The sequence below is a fragment of the Malaya genurostris genome, chromosome 3 (assembly GCF_030247185.1).
Source record: "Malaya genurostris strain Urasoe2022 chromosome 3, Malgen_1.1, whole genome shotgun sequence".
Lineage (NCBI taxonomy): Eukaryota > Metazoa > Arthropoda > Insecta > Diptera > Culicidae > Malaya > Malaya genurostris.
In genome coordinates, this window is record NC_080572.1 from 218,031,098 (window position 1) to 218,048,718 (window position 17,621).

Sequence of the window (17,621 nt, forward strand, 5' to 3'; positions counted from 1 at the left end):
ACTATGATTTGCTATTGCCTCCAAACAACACAGACGATTCATTTCATTGACTACTAGATAACTAGATAATCATGAATAAATTGCAGTCTGAGAAATTTATTTTAGAATTGATCGTTAATAATAATAGATAATCGAATTTATAACTTTGAAATTTTTGAATTTGGAATTTGGAATTTGGAATTTGGAATTTGGAATTTGGAATTTGGAATTTGGAATTTGGAATTTGGAATTTGGAATTTGGAATTTGGAATTTGGAATTTGGAATTTGGAATTTGGAATTTGGAATTTGGAATTTGGAATTTGGAATTTGGAATTTGGAATTTGGAATTTGGAATTTGGAATTTGGAATTTGGAATTTGGAATTTGGAATTTGGAATTTGGAATTTGGAATTTGGAATTTGGAATTTGGAATTTGGAATTTGGAATTTGGAATTTGGAATTTGGAATTTGGAATTTGGAATTTGGAATTTGGAATTTGGAATTTGGAATTTGGAATTTGGAATTTGGAATTTGGAATTTGGAATTTGGAATTTGGAATTTGGAATTTGGAATTTGGAATTTGGAATTTGGAATTTGGAATTTGGAATTTGGAATTTGGAATTTGGAATTTGGAATTTGGAATTTGGAATTTGGAATTTGGAATTTGGAATTTGGAATTTGGAATTTGGAATTTGGAATTTGGAATTTGGAATTTGGAATTTGGAATTTGGAATTTGGAATTTGGAATTTGGAATTTGGAATTTGGAATTTGGAATTTCGAATTTGGAATTTGGAATTTGGAATTTGAAAACACAAGCAGACCTGAAAGTTCATTCTTTTTGCAAAACACGAATTTTCAACTATTCAACGAAAGAGCATGAAAAACTGCTTCCGCCCTTTAAAAACATTATAATATATGGCTTGCCGTTATGCTGATCCATAAGGTGGCATTAGCAGTTCAATAGAATTTGCTAAAGTATAAACGAAATGTAAAAAACATGACCAATATCTGATATTTGTGCAAAAATTGCGTCTAAGAAAAAAACAATTTAACATTTTAAAAATAAACTCTGGAAAAATCATTGAATACATCAGTGAATAGAAAACCAACTGGAAAAGAGAATTGAAAACCTATCTTAATCCACCTAGTGGTGTGATGATGCCTTTCTCATATTACTTATACTTTCAAAAATATCACTAGAAGATTCTGTGAAGAAATTTTTTTTAATATTGAATAAAATAAGAAACTTTATTTGGGTATACACTAACATACCCTTTTCAATCTGTAAACAGTTATGTCAAGTTAATCAGAATTTTTCTTTATTTTGCATCGTCACACTGAATGATTAAACACACTTTTCCCTATAGTTCTGGAACCGGAAGTCGGACCCGGATGAAGTTAAACTGCAGCCTATGCGACTATAGGAACTTTTGTTTGAGCCTGTTTGTGGAAATCGATCAAATCATCTCTGAGAAAATTGAGTGAATCTCTTTTTAAACTTTTTGACCACTATTTCAAGTACTTCAGGAACCAGGAACTTGGAACCAGTTTAGTCGAAGGCGGTTCGTTTAGCAAGTAACTAATATAGCCTACAAATTGAATCAGTTTTAAGCCAAATCTAGAACAATTTTACCCTTTTTTGCATCGTCGCTCTAAATGACAGTGTGAAATTCAATAGCAACCAGTGGGACCACGAGATTTTTTATTTTATGAGTGACAATATTTGACACATACTCACACACATACATTGCTCAGCTCGATGAACTGTGTCGAATGATATAGAACACTTAGCTCTCTGGGCCAATTTGCACTAGTCAATTTACTTTTTTTCACTTAAAAAATATAAATTTTAATGTGGCAACCCTGCACGCTATACGAAATTGAACAAAGCACGCTGCAAACGGAGCAAAGTCGCAAGTACCGCATGCTAGTTTCTCCTCGTCATTTTGAATGACGATTTGAGTGTTTTGACACTCACCGCGCTATAATTTCGGAACCGGAAGTCGGATCTCGATGAAATTGTACAGCATATTTAAAGACAATGAGAGCTTTGATTTGAATCATGATTCGTGAAAATCAACTTAACCGTTACTGACAAATCGAAGCGAGTTCCGTTTTCGGAGATTTTCTTCACTGTTATCAGTGATAGTAATCCTAAAGTAGTTTTATATATTCACTAACTAACAAGATCTACCGACTAGTACAATTTAGCAGTAAGTTTTATAAATATGTGCACCTCGTTTCGCAATCGCTTGTGAAAAAATGCTCATGACATTGAAAATTCTCACTAATTACACTGTAATACCGGAACCGGAAGCCGGATCTGGATAGCTTTTCGGGGACTTTCTAAAGAATTTTAAAACCTTTCATTGGCGTCTTAGTTTGTGAAAATCGGTTAAAAAATTTCCGAGAAAACTGAGTGCGAATTTTTTAATAAATTTGCACATATTTCCTTATTATTCCGAAACCGGAAGTTGGATCCAAATGAAATTCTAGAAAATTGTATAAGGCTATACCCAAGTAGCAATCCGCAACTAGTTCTGATGCGACTAAGACCAAACTATGTCGAAACAAGAGCACGAATATATTTTTTATGTTATACTGGTTAATACAATGTGACGGTAGTGTTTCTTCATAACATAACTAATCACGAAATAGTTATTTAGGTTTCAAATCACCAGGTAGGGTCTAAACGATGAACAAACTAATCATTTTTGCGAATTTTTTCCAGAACTATCGTTCAATAAAATAAATTCAAATGTTTTGCATGATAAAAAGCATCATTCGAACAACGTTTTGTAATTTTTTCATGGAACAATATTGAGAAATAAGTCAGTGAAGAAGTCAGTCGGTGTTGAACAGTCGTTCGCACCGCACGCGTATAGCTCTTGGCTCCTGGAATTTTTTTCTGGCTACCTAGAGTTTCATTGATTCAAGGCTTCAGTCTTTTTCAAGGCTACCTGAATCACTAACTAAGTGACTAAGTGATACAAAGAGTGATATTAGAGTGACTAAGTGATACAAAGAGTGATATTAGAGTGACTAAGAAATTAATCAGCCTTTTTTAAGGCTAGCTAGGAGTCTAATCGAAGACTAATTTAGCCTAGTTAATTTAATTTAAAGTTTCATTAATTTCAAAAATGCCTGCGTCCAACCGGAAAGGCAACAAGCCTAAGGCTAAAAATAATTCAATACGGAATAAATCACAATCCGTTATTCAACATTTTTCTAATAACATTCACGATCTTATAGAATCTGAATGTAAAAATAAAAGACAACGGACGGATTTCCCTTTCGTTGATCCTATGCCGTCTAACAATATTTACGAGATTCTTCCTGAATCCGATTGTAGCGACATAGAAGAAAATTCTTCAAAAATTCCCAAAATGGACGCTTGTCGTTCTGGGAAGAAACAACAATCTATGCCACCAGTGACGGTGATGATTTCCGACTTCAAAGCATTCCGTACTGAGCTTTCTACTTTTCTCCCGGAAGTAAAAGTCTCATTTCAAATCGGACGAAGGGGAGAATGTCTAGTCTTGGTGGATGGATTGGAAGATTACGAACGTCTTATTCGATATTTGTCCGAAAAACTTCATAAATTTTATTCATATGATATAAAATCAGACAGACCCTTCAAGGCTGTCTTGAAAGGATTATCAAATGATCAAAGTATTGATGAAATTAAAAATGAAATAAAAGAATTGCTTGGTTTTGCCCCTTCCCAAGTAATACTTATGAAAAAAAGAGCGAATGGTACTTCTAAACCACGCTCTGGAATTTCCCATGAACTTTACCTAATACACTTCAATCGAAGTGATGTAAACAATTTGAAAACTTTAGAAAAAGTACGTTTCATTTCCCACATTAAAATTCATTGGGAACATTATAAACGGCATAATCGTATTGCAAACTTAACGCAATGTCGTCGTTGCCAAGGCTTCGGCCATGGAACCAAAAATTGTCATATGGATATACGGTGTTTGAATTGTGGTAAATCGCATTCGAAAGACGTTTGTCCAATGAATGAAACCACTGATAAATTTTCATGTTCAAATTGCAATGGAAATCATAAATCCAATTATTTGAAATGTCCTGTCAGGGAAAAAATTTTAAACGCTCGTTCGCTTAGACAACAAGTCAAATCAACGACCTTAAATTTACAGAACATACCTGAAAATTCTTCTAAGGCACCTGCCAATTCGTCTTCTAACGAAAACAATTTATTGACAGGTAGATCGACCTCGTCATCATCTTCTTCTAATGTCAGTTATGCTGGTATATTAGGTAGAAATCTATCTCCTATTTCTTCTAATGTAAATAATCAAAACACAGGACCGCATTGCAGTTCTTCTTCTAACGAAAACAATTTATTAATAGGTAGACCGGCCAAATCATCTTCTTCTAATGGCAGTCTACCTACAAATATTCCTTCAATGCCATTCGCTTCTTTAAATGAAGTCGATTTAGGCGATATAACTGAAAATAAAATGATCTACCTACAAGATCAACTTTTTCAAATGATCATCCAAATGAATTCGACTTCATCACTTTTTGAAGCATTTCAAATCGGATGGAAATTTGCAAATAATATTATAATGAATTTAAAATTTAACAGTGATGTTAAATAATTATTTGAATATTTTAAATTGGAATGCTCGATCTTTGAAATCGAGTGAAGATGAATTTTATAATTTTCTCAAAGTTCACAAAATTCATATTGCCATTGTGACAGAAACTTTTCTTAAACCAAATGTAAAATTGAAAAGTAATCCACATTATGTGGTTCATCGATTTGACAGGTTTACTGGAATTGGTGGTGGAGTTGCCATTTTTGTCCAACGGCAAATTAAACATCGAATTTTACCTTCTTTCAATACTAAAGTTATTGAAAGCTTGGGAATCGAAGTTGAAACCATTCATGGAATTTATTTCATCGCTGGAGCATATTTGCCATTCCAATGCACCGGCGAACAATTAAATTTCTTTAAAAGCGATTTGCAAAAACTTACAAGATATCGATCGAAATTTTTCGTAATAGGGGACTTAAATGCTAAGCATGTCCAGTGGAATTGTAGGCAAAATAACAGTAATGGTAAAATACTTCATAATCAACTCTCAGCTGGTTACTTTACAGTTCTTCATCCCAGTAATCCTACTTGTTTCTCTTCCGTGAAAAACCCGTCTACAATTGATCTGGTTCTAACAGATCAAAGTCACATTTGTAGTGAACCGATTACACATGCTGATTTTGACTCAGATCATCTTCCTGTAACATTCAGACTTTCCAACGAAGCTATAATTAATCCAATTAGTTCTATTTTCAACTATCATAGAGCTAATTGGTTGGATTACAGATCTCACATTGAAAATCATGTGGATCATGAAACTATTTTAGAAAATTCTGCGGACATCGACACAGCAATTGATAATTTGAATCATTATATTATCGAAGCTAGAAATCTTTCAGTTCCCAAAGCTCAAACTAAATTAAATTCTCCTATCATCGATGACAATCTTCAACTGCTCATTCGGTTGAAGAATGTTCGTCGACGACAATATCAACGTTCTCGTGATCCTGCTATGAAAAACATAGTTAAGGATTTACAAAAAGAAATTAAACATAGATTTACTCTTTTGCGAAATGAAAATTTCGCTAAAGAAGTTGAACAAATTAAACCATATTCTAAACCTTTCTGGAAACTTTCTAAGGTTCTTAAGAAACCTCAGAAATCAATTCCTGCTCTCAAGGAAGGAAATCAAATACTTCTTACAAATGGTGAAAAAGCTCAGAAGCTAGCTCAGCAGTTCGAGAGTGTCCACAATTTTAATTTAAACGTTGTGAGTCCTATTGAAAATGAAGTCTCACTGAAGTATGATCATATTTCAACCCAAGTGTTATCACACGATGACATTATTGAGACGAATTTTGATGAAATTAAATCAATTATTAGGAAACTCAAAAACATGAAGGCTCCTGGTAATGATGGAATTTTTAATATTCTTATTAAAAATCTTCCCGATGTTGCCTTGAGACTCCTGGTTAAAATTTTCAACAAGTGTTTTTCATTAGCTTACTTCCCAAAAAGATGGAAAAACGCTAAAGTAATTCCTATCCTAAAACCTGATAAAAACCCAGCAGAAACATCAAGTTATCGCCCAATTAGCTTACTTTCTTCTATCAGTAAACTTTTTGAAAAAATTATCTTGTTAAGAATGATGACTCATATAAATGAGAATTCAATTTTTTTACCAGAGCAGTTTGGATTTCGTCATGAACATTCAACTACTCATCAACTTGTCAGAGTAACGAACATGATAAAATCAAATAAATCTTCTGGGTTATCCACTGGAGTTGCTCTTCTAGACATAGAAACAGCATTCGACAGTGTTTGGCACAAAGGTTTAATAGCAAAAATGTCTGATTTCCAGTTTCCTATTTATTTGATCAAAATGATTCAAAATTATTTAACTGATCGTACTCTTCAGATTAGCTATCAGAATTGTAAATCTGAATTGCTACCCGTACGAGCCGGTGTTCCGCAGGGTTCGAGTGTAGCTCCAATCTTGTATAATATTTTCACTTCTGATCTTCCAAATCTACCCGTTGGTTGTCAGAAATCGCTATTCTGTGACGACACAAGTCTGTTAGCCACAGGTAGAAATCTAAGAGTGATCTGCAGTCGCCTACAAAGAAGTTTAAATATTTTCAGTGATTATCTGTCAAAATGGAAAATTAAACCAAATGCAGCAAAAACGCAATTAATTATCTTTCCTCACAAGCCAAGAGCTTCTTTTCTTAAACCAAACAATAATCACATTCTCAAATTGAATGGCTTGGAATTGACATGGTCTGATCAAGCTAAATACTTAGGTTTAACGTATGACAAAAAACTCACTTTCAAGGATCACATTGAAGGAATCCAGGCAAAGTGTAATAAATATATTAAATGTTTATATCCTCTTATAAACAGAAATTCTAAGCTCTGTCTAAAAAACAAATTGTTAATTTATAAACAAATTTTCAGACCAGCCATGCTTTATGCGGTACCAATTTGGTCAAGCTGTTGTTCCACCAGGAAGAAAACGCTTCAAAGGATTCAGAATAAAATTCTGAAAATGATTCTGAAGCGTCCTCCCTGGTTTAGTACAAATGAGTTACACAGACTCACAAATATAGAACCATTAGATGTAATGTCACATAATATTATAAGCAAATTCCGACAAAAATCGATGCAATCTTCAATTGAATCGATTCGCTCTCTGTATTAGTTAGTAAGTTAGTATATAAGTTCCTTTTCCCCATTACACAATACAAGTAGGTTTAGAATTTTCCCTACACAAAAATCTCAGAATTGCGGAAGCAAATGATGTCTTCATGGTAATAACCAAATCATATATATATATATATAACAGGGCTGAAAAGTCACCACTTGTGGCTGAACACCCAATTTAAATCTTAATAATTTAATTTTAACTCATATTCCAATAAATAGTTATTGAAAAAAAAAAAGTCAGTGAAGAGATATTTTTGAGGACGCTTCATAAAAATCATGATTTGCGGTGTCCACTGTATCTCAGACTAATCAGAAGTGAACGAATGAACGCAGCATAGTTAGAGAAGAAGTTTTTCTAGACCCCAACGTTTCTGTTTGATTTTTAATTTATTTTTTAATTTTTTGTGGTTCAAAGTGAAAACTACGATTTTTCACGAAAAAATCCACCATTTTGTAGCTGTTAAACCTCCCTAAAGTAACAAACAACAAAAAGGAAAACGTTGGGGTCTGGTTTATATATATATGTAGAAAGTGTGCGCAAAATTTGAAAAAAAATGGTGCAGTAGTTTTTTAATGACGATGGACACGGACTTTCAAAATCTGCTTTCGAGAAAAACGCGTTTAAAGGTTTTTGTCTATAAAATCGAAGGAAACAATTAATTACTCCAGGAAGCCCGTAGGGTCAAACATTTTCAGAAATCATATTTTTTCTTTTATAATTTATTATAACGAAACATTAAAGTCAATCGAAGTAGAAATCCTGGGCCTGTGCGCCGAGCTCTTGCTTCTTCGTAGAATGAGATAGCCATAGATAAAGGTCCATAACTTCCAGAGTTTCGTTCCAATAGGCTTAAAAATTTCACAGAAAATTCTTCAAATATTTTACTATAAGAAAATATTAAGAAAATAATAAATGATTTTTCAACAGTGCTAGTTTTTAACCGATATAGAAACTAGTAGAAACTGCGCTTTTTGAGTTACGCAAGTGGTTAGATGTTAGTTACAATAATTCAACTTTCTGGTTGCAAACTAGTCACAAATAAGCTAGCATAACAAAAAATGTTACTTGGGTAAGACCTTCCATTTGAATCTAATACCGTTTTCGTTTTTGAACCTACACGCGGGCGACTCTGACTCCGAGTAAAACGAACACAACGAACAGCTTCCTAAACAACTCTCTCTCTCTCTTTCTCTCTCTCTCTCTCTCTCTCTCTCTCCCACACACACACACGCGCGCGCGCGGCCTCGTTTGTTAAGTCGGTTTTCACAGTGATTTCATAGCCTTTCTATATGCGAAAGGTAAAAACATATACTCTATTTACTTTATATTTGTATATTTTAATTTTTATGAAAACCAACATAGGACGATAATTAGCGCCTTTTCAAAATATATAAGCTACAGACGAAAAAAAACTTTTAGTTCATTCGTTCGGCACGTCACGAAAGACATTAATAAGTGTTTCGCGTGGTTCATTTTGAACCGTTAGTTGGCATCACCCGTTCCACATAAACTGATAATAAAACGATGAGTCGAAGACGAAACGTAAAAATATGAAATTCAAGTTTGTTACTAAAGCGAAAGAGTCATTAAAACACTACAATATATTTAAGTAGCTTAGAAGGAATACATTTGTCCTTGGTGATCTTTCCCTTGGGGGTAACCGATTTGGAGATTTTCAGGCACGATATGCCAAGAGCTAACATTTTCGTTCAACTGCACTGGTTTAACAAGTCTACAAAACCAAAAGCTACTTTTCTGAATGCGTAATTCAACATATATCTGTGTACTTGTTGCTCTCGACGTGTGAAATTATACTCTGCTTTTCAAATGACTATTTGTTTATCATAGATATGAAGTCTTGCAAATGAAACAAAATTGTTTTAGCTGCAATTTTTTCATTTTTAAATCGGAACTAATGTAATTAACGTAACGTCAAATTTTGGTATAAATAACAAGTTTAACATGAAGATATAGCAGTAACACTATTTTTAAAGGTATTTTTTTCGATTTGTATTACCATTCTTTGAAATGTTTTCATCTTTTTAGTGCGCTCACTTGATTGTCTACAACTTTGCTTCGAACACAATTTTTGTATGGCATAAGTAAACGTTTTTGAGTGATCATGATTTGAAGAAAGTGCATGTTGAAAATTCATCCCTCCATTTTGCAAAATTATTGGTTTGCCATACTGAAGACCTGTACAAAATTTCAACCAAACCGGAGGAAGTTCATCCTAATTTCGACACCTTTTCTACGGTAAATTTTTGGAGTTACTCATTTACCGTATACCGTTAAGATACATACAGGTAATTAAATGGTTATCCTGTTTTCGAAAACCTATTAAATACGTCATTTAGGGGTTAGCCAAATTTTGTGCTAGGGCACATAACCGTTTTCATTATTTTTACGTTTCGTCTTTGACTCATCAGTGCAGAGCAGTTCAAATTGAACTGCTTAGTGCTAAACTCGGCAGTTCAATTTGAACCGCTAAGCAGACGTAAAGTTTCTGCTACTTACAGAACACTTTTTGTTTTGCAACGAAGTGCAATGTCTTTTCTGACGTGCCGAACGAAAACGTGTTTTCGACTATTTCTGGCCGACGCAGGTATGGTCATTTAGGGGTTAGCCAAATTTTGTGCTAGGGCACATAACCGTTTTCATTATTTTTACGTTTCGTCTTTGACTCATCAGTGCAGAGCAGTTCAAATTGAACTGCTTAGTGCTAAACTCGGCAGTTCAATTTGAACCGCTAAGCAGACGTAAAGTTTCTGCTACTTACAGAACACTTTTTGTTTTGCAACGAAGTGCAATGTCTTTTCTGACGTGCCGAACGAAAACGTGTTTTCGACTATTTCTGGCCGATGCAGGTATGGTCATTTAGGGGTTAGCCAAATTTTGTGCTAGGGCACATAACCGTTTTCATTATAGTGTTCTGAAAGTAGCAGAAACTTTACGTCTGCTTAGCGGTTCAAATTGAACTGCCGAGTTTAGCACTAAGCAGTTCAATTTGAACTGCTCTGCACTGATGAGTCAAAGACGAAACGTAAAAATAATGAAAACGGTTATGTGCCCTAGCACAAAATTTGGCTAACCCCTAAATGACCATACCTGCATCGGCCAGAAATAGTCGAAAACACGTTTTCGTTCGGCACGTCAGAAAAGACATTGCACTTCGTTGCAAAACAAAAAGTGTTCTGTAAGTAGCAGAAACTCTACGTCTGCTTAGCGGTTCAAATTGAACTGCCGAGTTTAGCACTAAGCAGTTCAATTTGAACTGCTCTGCACTGATGAGTCAAAGACGAAACGTAAAAATAATATTAAATACGGTTAAAATTTTCTGTTACATTGTTTACCTATTAATAGGGTATACCTATCTTATATTTTCTCTCAATGCGATACTCGATATGCCGGTCAAGATAAATCGTTTCGTAGTAGTTGCACACATTCCTATACAATGAATGCACATGAGTTTAAAATTCAAGAAGCAAACGACTCAATCATTTCATACATCAGTCATTTTTTCGTAGGACAAACTAATCAGTCAAGCTGTGATTCGATGGAGAGCTGAATTACTCATAGTCAATAATAATCCTTCACAAGGAGAAAAGCCTGTATCGTAGAACTACTTACGTTCAGTGACGTTCTGAACGCGACACCGCAATGACCACATTGTAAGAGCGACAGCAGCTCAGCACTGTAGCAAAAAAAATACTCAACCGTCACTGAAGATGACTCATCCCATAGTGACAGCAATTGCGTTGCTTGCAGTCGTCATAGGCGATCAAGTTAGCATTGCGTACAATATCTCACCTGCGCCGAATGTGATTTACGGGGAACCGGCGGGTCGAAAAAATTTTCCCAAAGTACAGAGTTCTTTTTTCGGGATGACAGTGCTTCTTACGAGAGACCACATTTTCATAGGAGCACCCAGAGCGCAATCCAGCTCGAAACGTCATTTAACGATCAATGAACCGGGAGTGATTTTCAGGTGCGACCTACGATCAGCATTCTGTGAGCAACACACGACTTTGGACGGTGGTGGGTTTGAAAGTGAAGTTATCAAATCTGGTCAGTATTTGGGTGCTACACTGGACGGAACGGACGACGGAGCAGAAATCGTTGCGTGCGCTCCGCGAATGATCAAAGGTGGCGACGAGGAGCGAGCGATGACGGGTATTTGCTACACCGAAGTGAACGGAACAACACGTGCCCAACGTCAAGCGTTCAACTATCAACACCGTAATTAGTTGCATTTCGCAGTGGAGGTGATACAGTTGATTAAAAACAATACTTTTAAATTGTTTATTCCGCAGAGAGTTTCGCATTCGATACAGCGCTCGAGGGTTTTGCAGTGCACTTGCTTCGGCGACCGGATGACAGTTTGGAGGTTGTCACCGGGCTACCCAATTGCAATTACACCGGAGCGATGATGATTTACGGCGAAGATCGGGAAACAGGAGTATATTTGACTAGTGAAAAGTTGAAGAGAAACGGTTACTTTGGATACAGTGTCAATTCAATGACGGTTCAAAACAAAACCATTTATTTAGTAAGTGCCCCCAGATTCAATGGGGAAAACGGAAAAGTGTTCCTGTTCGAAAAAGTGATTACTTCTCGGTGGAAAGCCGAGATGAAGCTGCACATAGTTCTCGGTGGTGACGAGTCACAAATAGACTACTTCGGCTATTCGTTGTGCACTGAAGATGTCAACGGAGATGGACTAACGGATGTGCTTATTGGGGCACCATTTTATTCAGAAAACCTTATCAACGACGGAGGTGCCGTTTATGTGTTTCTGAATAAAGGTTTGAACGACGATGAAGTGCTCCGGTTAGAAAAGCAAATTGTTTTAAAATCCACGTACGTAGGAAGTGGACAGTTTGGTTATGCTATAGCGCTGATCGGAGACATCAATTATGATGGATACAATGGTAAAATCCTAGCAAAAAATTGTTCTTTTTTTACTGTTTGTTTAATTCTTTACTTCTATGCTCTTTCACAACTTTATTGCTAAACCTCTTGATCTTTTTAATTTATCACTTTAGAACTTTTGAATGCATGCCCTTTAAACGTTTTTAAAGTTTTAGTTGGAAAACGTTTTTAAGGTTTTGGCATTTTAAAAGATTTTACATATTAAACGTTTTTTTCGTTTTATTGTTTTTATATTCGTTTCAAACGTTTTTAACGTTTCAAGCGTTTTAACGTTTTTAACGTTTCTAATGGTTTTATAATTTTGAACGTATTGAAATAATTTAACATTTTAAACGGTTTTTAACGTTTATAACGTTTATAACGTTTATAACGTTTATAACGTTTATAACGTTTATAACGTTTATAACGTTTATAACGTTTATAACGTTTATAACGTTTATAACGTTTATAACGTTTATAACGTTTATAACGTTTATAACGTTTATAACGTTTATAACGTTTATAACGTTTATAACGTTTATAACGTTTATAACGTTCAGTGAAATTAAAACATACATATCGACAGATCAACATGGATTCTTCCCAGGCAGATCTACAGCTACAAACCTTGCTCATTTTACATCGCATTGCATTCGAAGTATGGAAGATGGGGCACAGGTGGACACGATTTATACTGATCTCAAAGCAGCATTCGATCGCGTGGATCACGCTATTTTACTTGCGAAAATTCGAAAACTGGGTGCTTCCAAAACGTTCACTGAATGGATCAGATCGTATCTCGTTGGTAGAACTCTCTCTGTCAAACTTGGAAATAACGAGTCAGATAATTTCTCCAACTTGTCAGGCGTACCTCAGGGTAGCAATCTAGGACCTTTGCTGTTTTCTTTATTTTTTAATGATATTTGCTTTATCCTGCCACCAGGATGTAAGCTTATTTATGCAGATGATCTAAAACTCTTCCTCATCATTCGATCCGAAGAGGACTGCATTGTTTTGCAAAAACAGCTCGATGTTTTCTGTGATTGGTGTACGCGTAACCGATTGACGCTAAGTGTATCCAAATGTTCTGTAATTACCTTCACACGCAAGAAAAAGCCTGTTGTTTGGAGCTACACTGTTTCCGGAGAACGTCTCGAGAGAGTATCAGTTGTCAGAGATCTTGGTGTACTACTGGATACACAGCTGTCCTTCAGAGACCACTACTGTCATATTATTGCTCAAGCCAACCGAAATCTTGGATTCATATTCAAAATAGCAAAAGAGTTCAAAGATCCATATTGTCTTCGATCATTGTACTTCACCCTTGTGCGATCAGTCCTTGAAACTTCATCTGTAGTTTGGAGTCCTTACATAGATGTCTGGATTAACCGAATTGAAACAGTTCAAGCTAGGTTCATTCGTTATGCTCTAAGATCTCTGCCATGGCGTAACCCTACAGAATTACCACCCTATACAGATCGCTGCAGATTGCTTGGTATGGACACGCTTGCCAAAAGAAGGAATATCTTTAGGGCCGCTTTTATTGGAAAATTATTAATCGGTCAAATTGACGCTCCATATATACTTTCTCGAGTTAATATTAACGTACCACCTAGAACTTTAAGATCGTGGAACTTTTTAAAACTTGACCATCAACGTACTGATTATGGACAGAACGAACCCATAAGGGGGATGTGTTGTATTTTTAACAATGTCTATGATTTTTTCGACTTTTCCATTTCATGTGATAATTTTAAAGATAGACTTAAGAAATTTACTTAGTGTATAAGAATTTATGTAAAAACCAATATGTCAATTTATGTAACATGAAACTGTTTGTGATGTGATTATATTGTCAGTTCAGCCAACCATAGAAATTAGAAAAGAAGAAGGGGTTTTTATGCCAAATTGAAGATAGTTTCTGTTTGGATCTTCAATTGGGCTTTTCCCCTTCCAATGCTTCATGTAGACTATATCTGGTCAGATGAAGGAATAATAAATAAATAAATAAATAAATAAATAAATAAGGTTTATAACCTTTATAACGTTTATAACGTTTATAACGTTTATAACGTTTATAACGCTTATAACGTTTACAACGTTTATAACGTTTACAACGTTTATAACATCTTAACCGCTTTCAGTTTTTGAAGTTTTTAACGGTTTAAAAATTAAACTTTTAGCGTTATCAAAATTTTTAACGTTATCAAAATTTTTAACGTTATCAAAATTTTTAAAAGCCTTTACCGTTGTAAAAGCTTTTAACGTTTTCAAAGTTTTTAACACTTTCAAAGTTTTTAACGTTTTCGAAGTTTTTAACGGTTTAAGCTTTTAACATTTTTACATATTGAACGTTTTTTCGTTTTAATGTTTTCTTATATTCGTTTCAAACTTTTAAGCGTTTTAACCGTTTTAAGCGTTTTTAACGTTTCAAACGTTTCAACGTTTTTAATGTCTAACAGTTCTAACGGCTTTATCGTTTTTAACGTTTTAAAAGTACTTAACATTTTTAACGTTTTGAAGTTTTTAACGTTTTGATCGTTTTTACCGTTTTTATCGTTTTTAGTGTTTTTGGCGTTTTTAACGTTTTCTAACATTTTAACTGCTTCCAGATTTTAAAGTTTTTAACGGTTTTAAAATTAATTTTTCAATGTTATCAAAATTTTTAACGTTTTCAAAGCTTTTAACGTTTTCAAAGTTTTTAAAACTTTCAAAGTTTGTAGCGTTTTCAGAGTTTTCAACGTTTTAAGTTTTAACGTTTTTTACATATTAAACGTTTTTTTCGTTTTAATGTTTTTATATTCGTTTCAAACTTTTAAAAGCTTTAAGCGTTTTTAACGTTTCAAGTGTTTTAACGTTTTTAATGTCTAACAGTTCTAACGGCTTTATCGTTTTTAACGTTTTTAAAGTACTTAACATTTTTAACGTTTTAAAGTTTTTAACGTTTATATCGTTTTTAACGTTTTTGACTTCTTTAACGTTTTTGACTTCTTTAACGTTTTTAACGTGTTTAACGTATTTGACGTTTTTAACGTTTCCTAACATTTTAATCGCTTTCAGTTTTAAAGTTCTAACGGTTTTAAAATTAATTTTTTTTACGTTATCAAAATTTTTAACGTTTTCAAAGCTCTTAACGTTTTCAAAGTTTTTAACACTTTCAAAGTTTGTAGCGTTTTCAAAGATTTAACGTTCTAAGCTTTTAACGTTTTTTACATATTGAACGGTTTTTTCGTTTGGATGTTTTTTATATTCGTTTCAAACTTTTAAACGTTTTAAGCGTTTTTAACGTTTCAAGCGTTTTAACGTTTTTAACGGCTAACGTTTCTAACATTTTTAACCCTTTCAAAGTTTTGACCGTTTTGAAGTTTTTAACATTTTTAACGTTTTAAATGTGTTTAATGTTTTTAACGTTTTTAACGTTTTCTATCATTTCAACCGCTTTCAGTTTTTAGGGGTTTTAAAATGAAATTTTCAACGTTTTCTAAGTTTGTAACGTTTTCAAAGTTTTTAGCGTTTTAAAAGTTTTAAACATTTTCAAAATTTTTACGTTGTCAAAGTTTGCAACGTTTATAAAGTTAGCAACGTTTTTAACGTTTTTAACGTTTTTAACGTATTTAACGTTTTTAACGTTTCTAACGTTTTTAACGTTTCCAACGTTTTTAACGTTTTTAACGTTTTTAACGTTTTTAACGTTTTTAACGTTTTTAACGTTTTTAACGTTTTTAACGTTTTTAACGTTTTTAACGTTTTTAACGTTTTTAACGTTTTTAACGTTTTTAACGTTTTTAACGTTTTTAACGTTTTTAACGTTTTTAACGTTTTTAACGTTTTTAACGTTTTTAACGTTTTTAACGTTTTTAACGTTTTTAACGTTTTTAACGTTTTTAACGTTTTTAACGTTTTTAACGTTTTTAACGTTTTTAACGTTTTTAACGTTTTTAACGTTTTTAACGTTTTTAACGTTTTTAACGTTTTTAACGTTTTTAACGTTTTTAACGTTTTTAACGTTTTTAACGTTTCTAACGTTTTTAACGTTTCTAACGTTTTTAACGTTTCTAACGTTTTTAACGTTTCTAACGTTTTTAACGTTTCTAACGTTTTTAACGTTTTTAACGTTTTTAACGTTTTTAACGTTTTTAACGTTTTTAACGTTTTTAACGTTTTTAACGTTTTTAACGTTTTTAACGTTTTTAACGTTTTTAACGTTTTTAACGTTTTTAACGTTTTTAACGTTTTTAACGTTTTTAACGTTTTTAACGTTTTTAACGTTTTTAACGTTTTTAACGTATTTTTAACGTTCTAAACGTTTTTATCGTTTTTAACAATCGCAAGGTTTTTAACATCTTCAAAGTTTTAAACGTCTAACATTTTCAAAGTTCTTAATACAAGTTCCCAGTTTTCGAATTTTTTTTTTAACATTTTCAGAGTTTTTACCGTTTTTAAAGTTTTTAACGTTTTCAAAGTTTTTAACATTTTCAAAGTTTATAACATTTTCATTTTTTCATATTTTAAACGTTTTTAACGTTTTTAATGTTTGAAATTTTTAAAGTTCTTATCATTTTTAACGTTCTTAGTGTTTGTAATTTTCTTACGGTTTTGCCGATGTTTACGGTTCTATTTTTTTTAATGTTTTAATGTTGGTATCGTTATTACCTGTAAAATATTTTAACATGATAACGTTTTATTTCTTCAATTTTAAAACTTTTAAATCTTTTACTTTTAATTTTTTTTGGTTTTTTAACATTTCAACTTTTTCCTAGCTTTCAATTGTTACACTTTTTAGCTCCTTCACTTTGTCATCGTTTCACTTTTTCAGTATATTATATTTCCGTGTTTGAAATATTTGCTTTTTCAATATTTTATTTTTAACTCTCACTTTTATACTACCTTGGCACTGCTTTGCTTTTATATTTTCATGCTATATGTCTTAGCTACTTCTATACGTATTGTTGTTATACAATTTTCTTCTGAAAAGTAACAATAATGTACTCTACCTTTAGATGTTGCCATTGGAGCCCCATTCGAAGAAAGCGGCAGAGTTTATATTTTTCACGGTGGTCCGGAAGGGCTTCTTCCGCAACCGGTTCAATCATTAGAAAGTTCCGGTAACTCGCAGCCATTCGCAATGTTTGGAGCATCGATTGCCAGAGGAGTGGACGTTGATGAAAACTCCTACAATGACATAGCCGTTGGTGCTCCGGCCGAGGATAAGGTCTATCTATTCAAAACCTACCCGATCGTTCGCCCGAAAGTGGAAATGACAGTTTCAAAACGTTTTCTCGCAATAAGCGACACCACCACTGAACTCGGTGCGAACAATTTCGTCGTGGACAAATGTTCCATTGAAATTTGTTATTACTTCGAGTCGTTGGGAAATTTCCAAGCCAATGAGCACTACGGTAGGAGCGGTAGGTAAACGATTAAAACCGATTTCTAGCTGATTTTCTATTTC

General features: G+C 33.6%; 1 protein-coding gene across 1 annotated transcript; it reads left to right on the plus strand.

The window, feature by feature from the left end:
- The first annotated feature begins 10,934 nt into the window (after nt 1-10,934).
- LOC131434201 (integrin alpha-PS3-like) lies at nt 10,935-17,585 on the plus strand. The gene is made up of 3 exons (XM_058600855.1): nt 10,935-11,497; nt 11,572-12,189; nt 17,170-17,585. The coding sequence occupies exons 1-3, from the start codon at nt 10,987-10,989 to the stop codon at nt 17,583-17,585; spliced, it is 1,545 nt and encodes a 514-aa protein (XP_058456838.1). The 5' UTR covers nt 10,935-10,986.
- The last annotated feature ends 36 nt before the right edge of the window (nt 17,586-17,621 follow it).

What these genes read in the sequence shown, in the direction of transcription:
- LOC131434201 (XM_058600855.1), top strand. Translation starts at nt 10,987, where the DNA reads ATGACTCATCCCATAGTGACAGCAATTGCGTTGCTTGCAGTCGTCATA. An exon ending in AGCGTTCAACTATCAACACC is followed by an intron (nt 11,498 to 11,571) that starts GTAATTAGTTGC and finishes TTTATTCCGCAG; the next exon opens with AGAGTTTCGCATTCGATACA. An exon ending in CAATTATGATGGATACAATG is followed by an intron (nt 12,190 to 17,169) that starts GTAAAATCCTAG and finishes CTCTACCTTTAG; the next exon opens with ATGTTGCCATTGGAGCCCCA.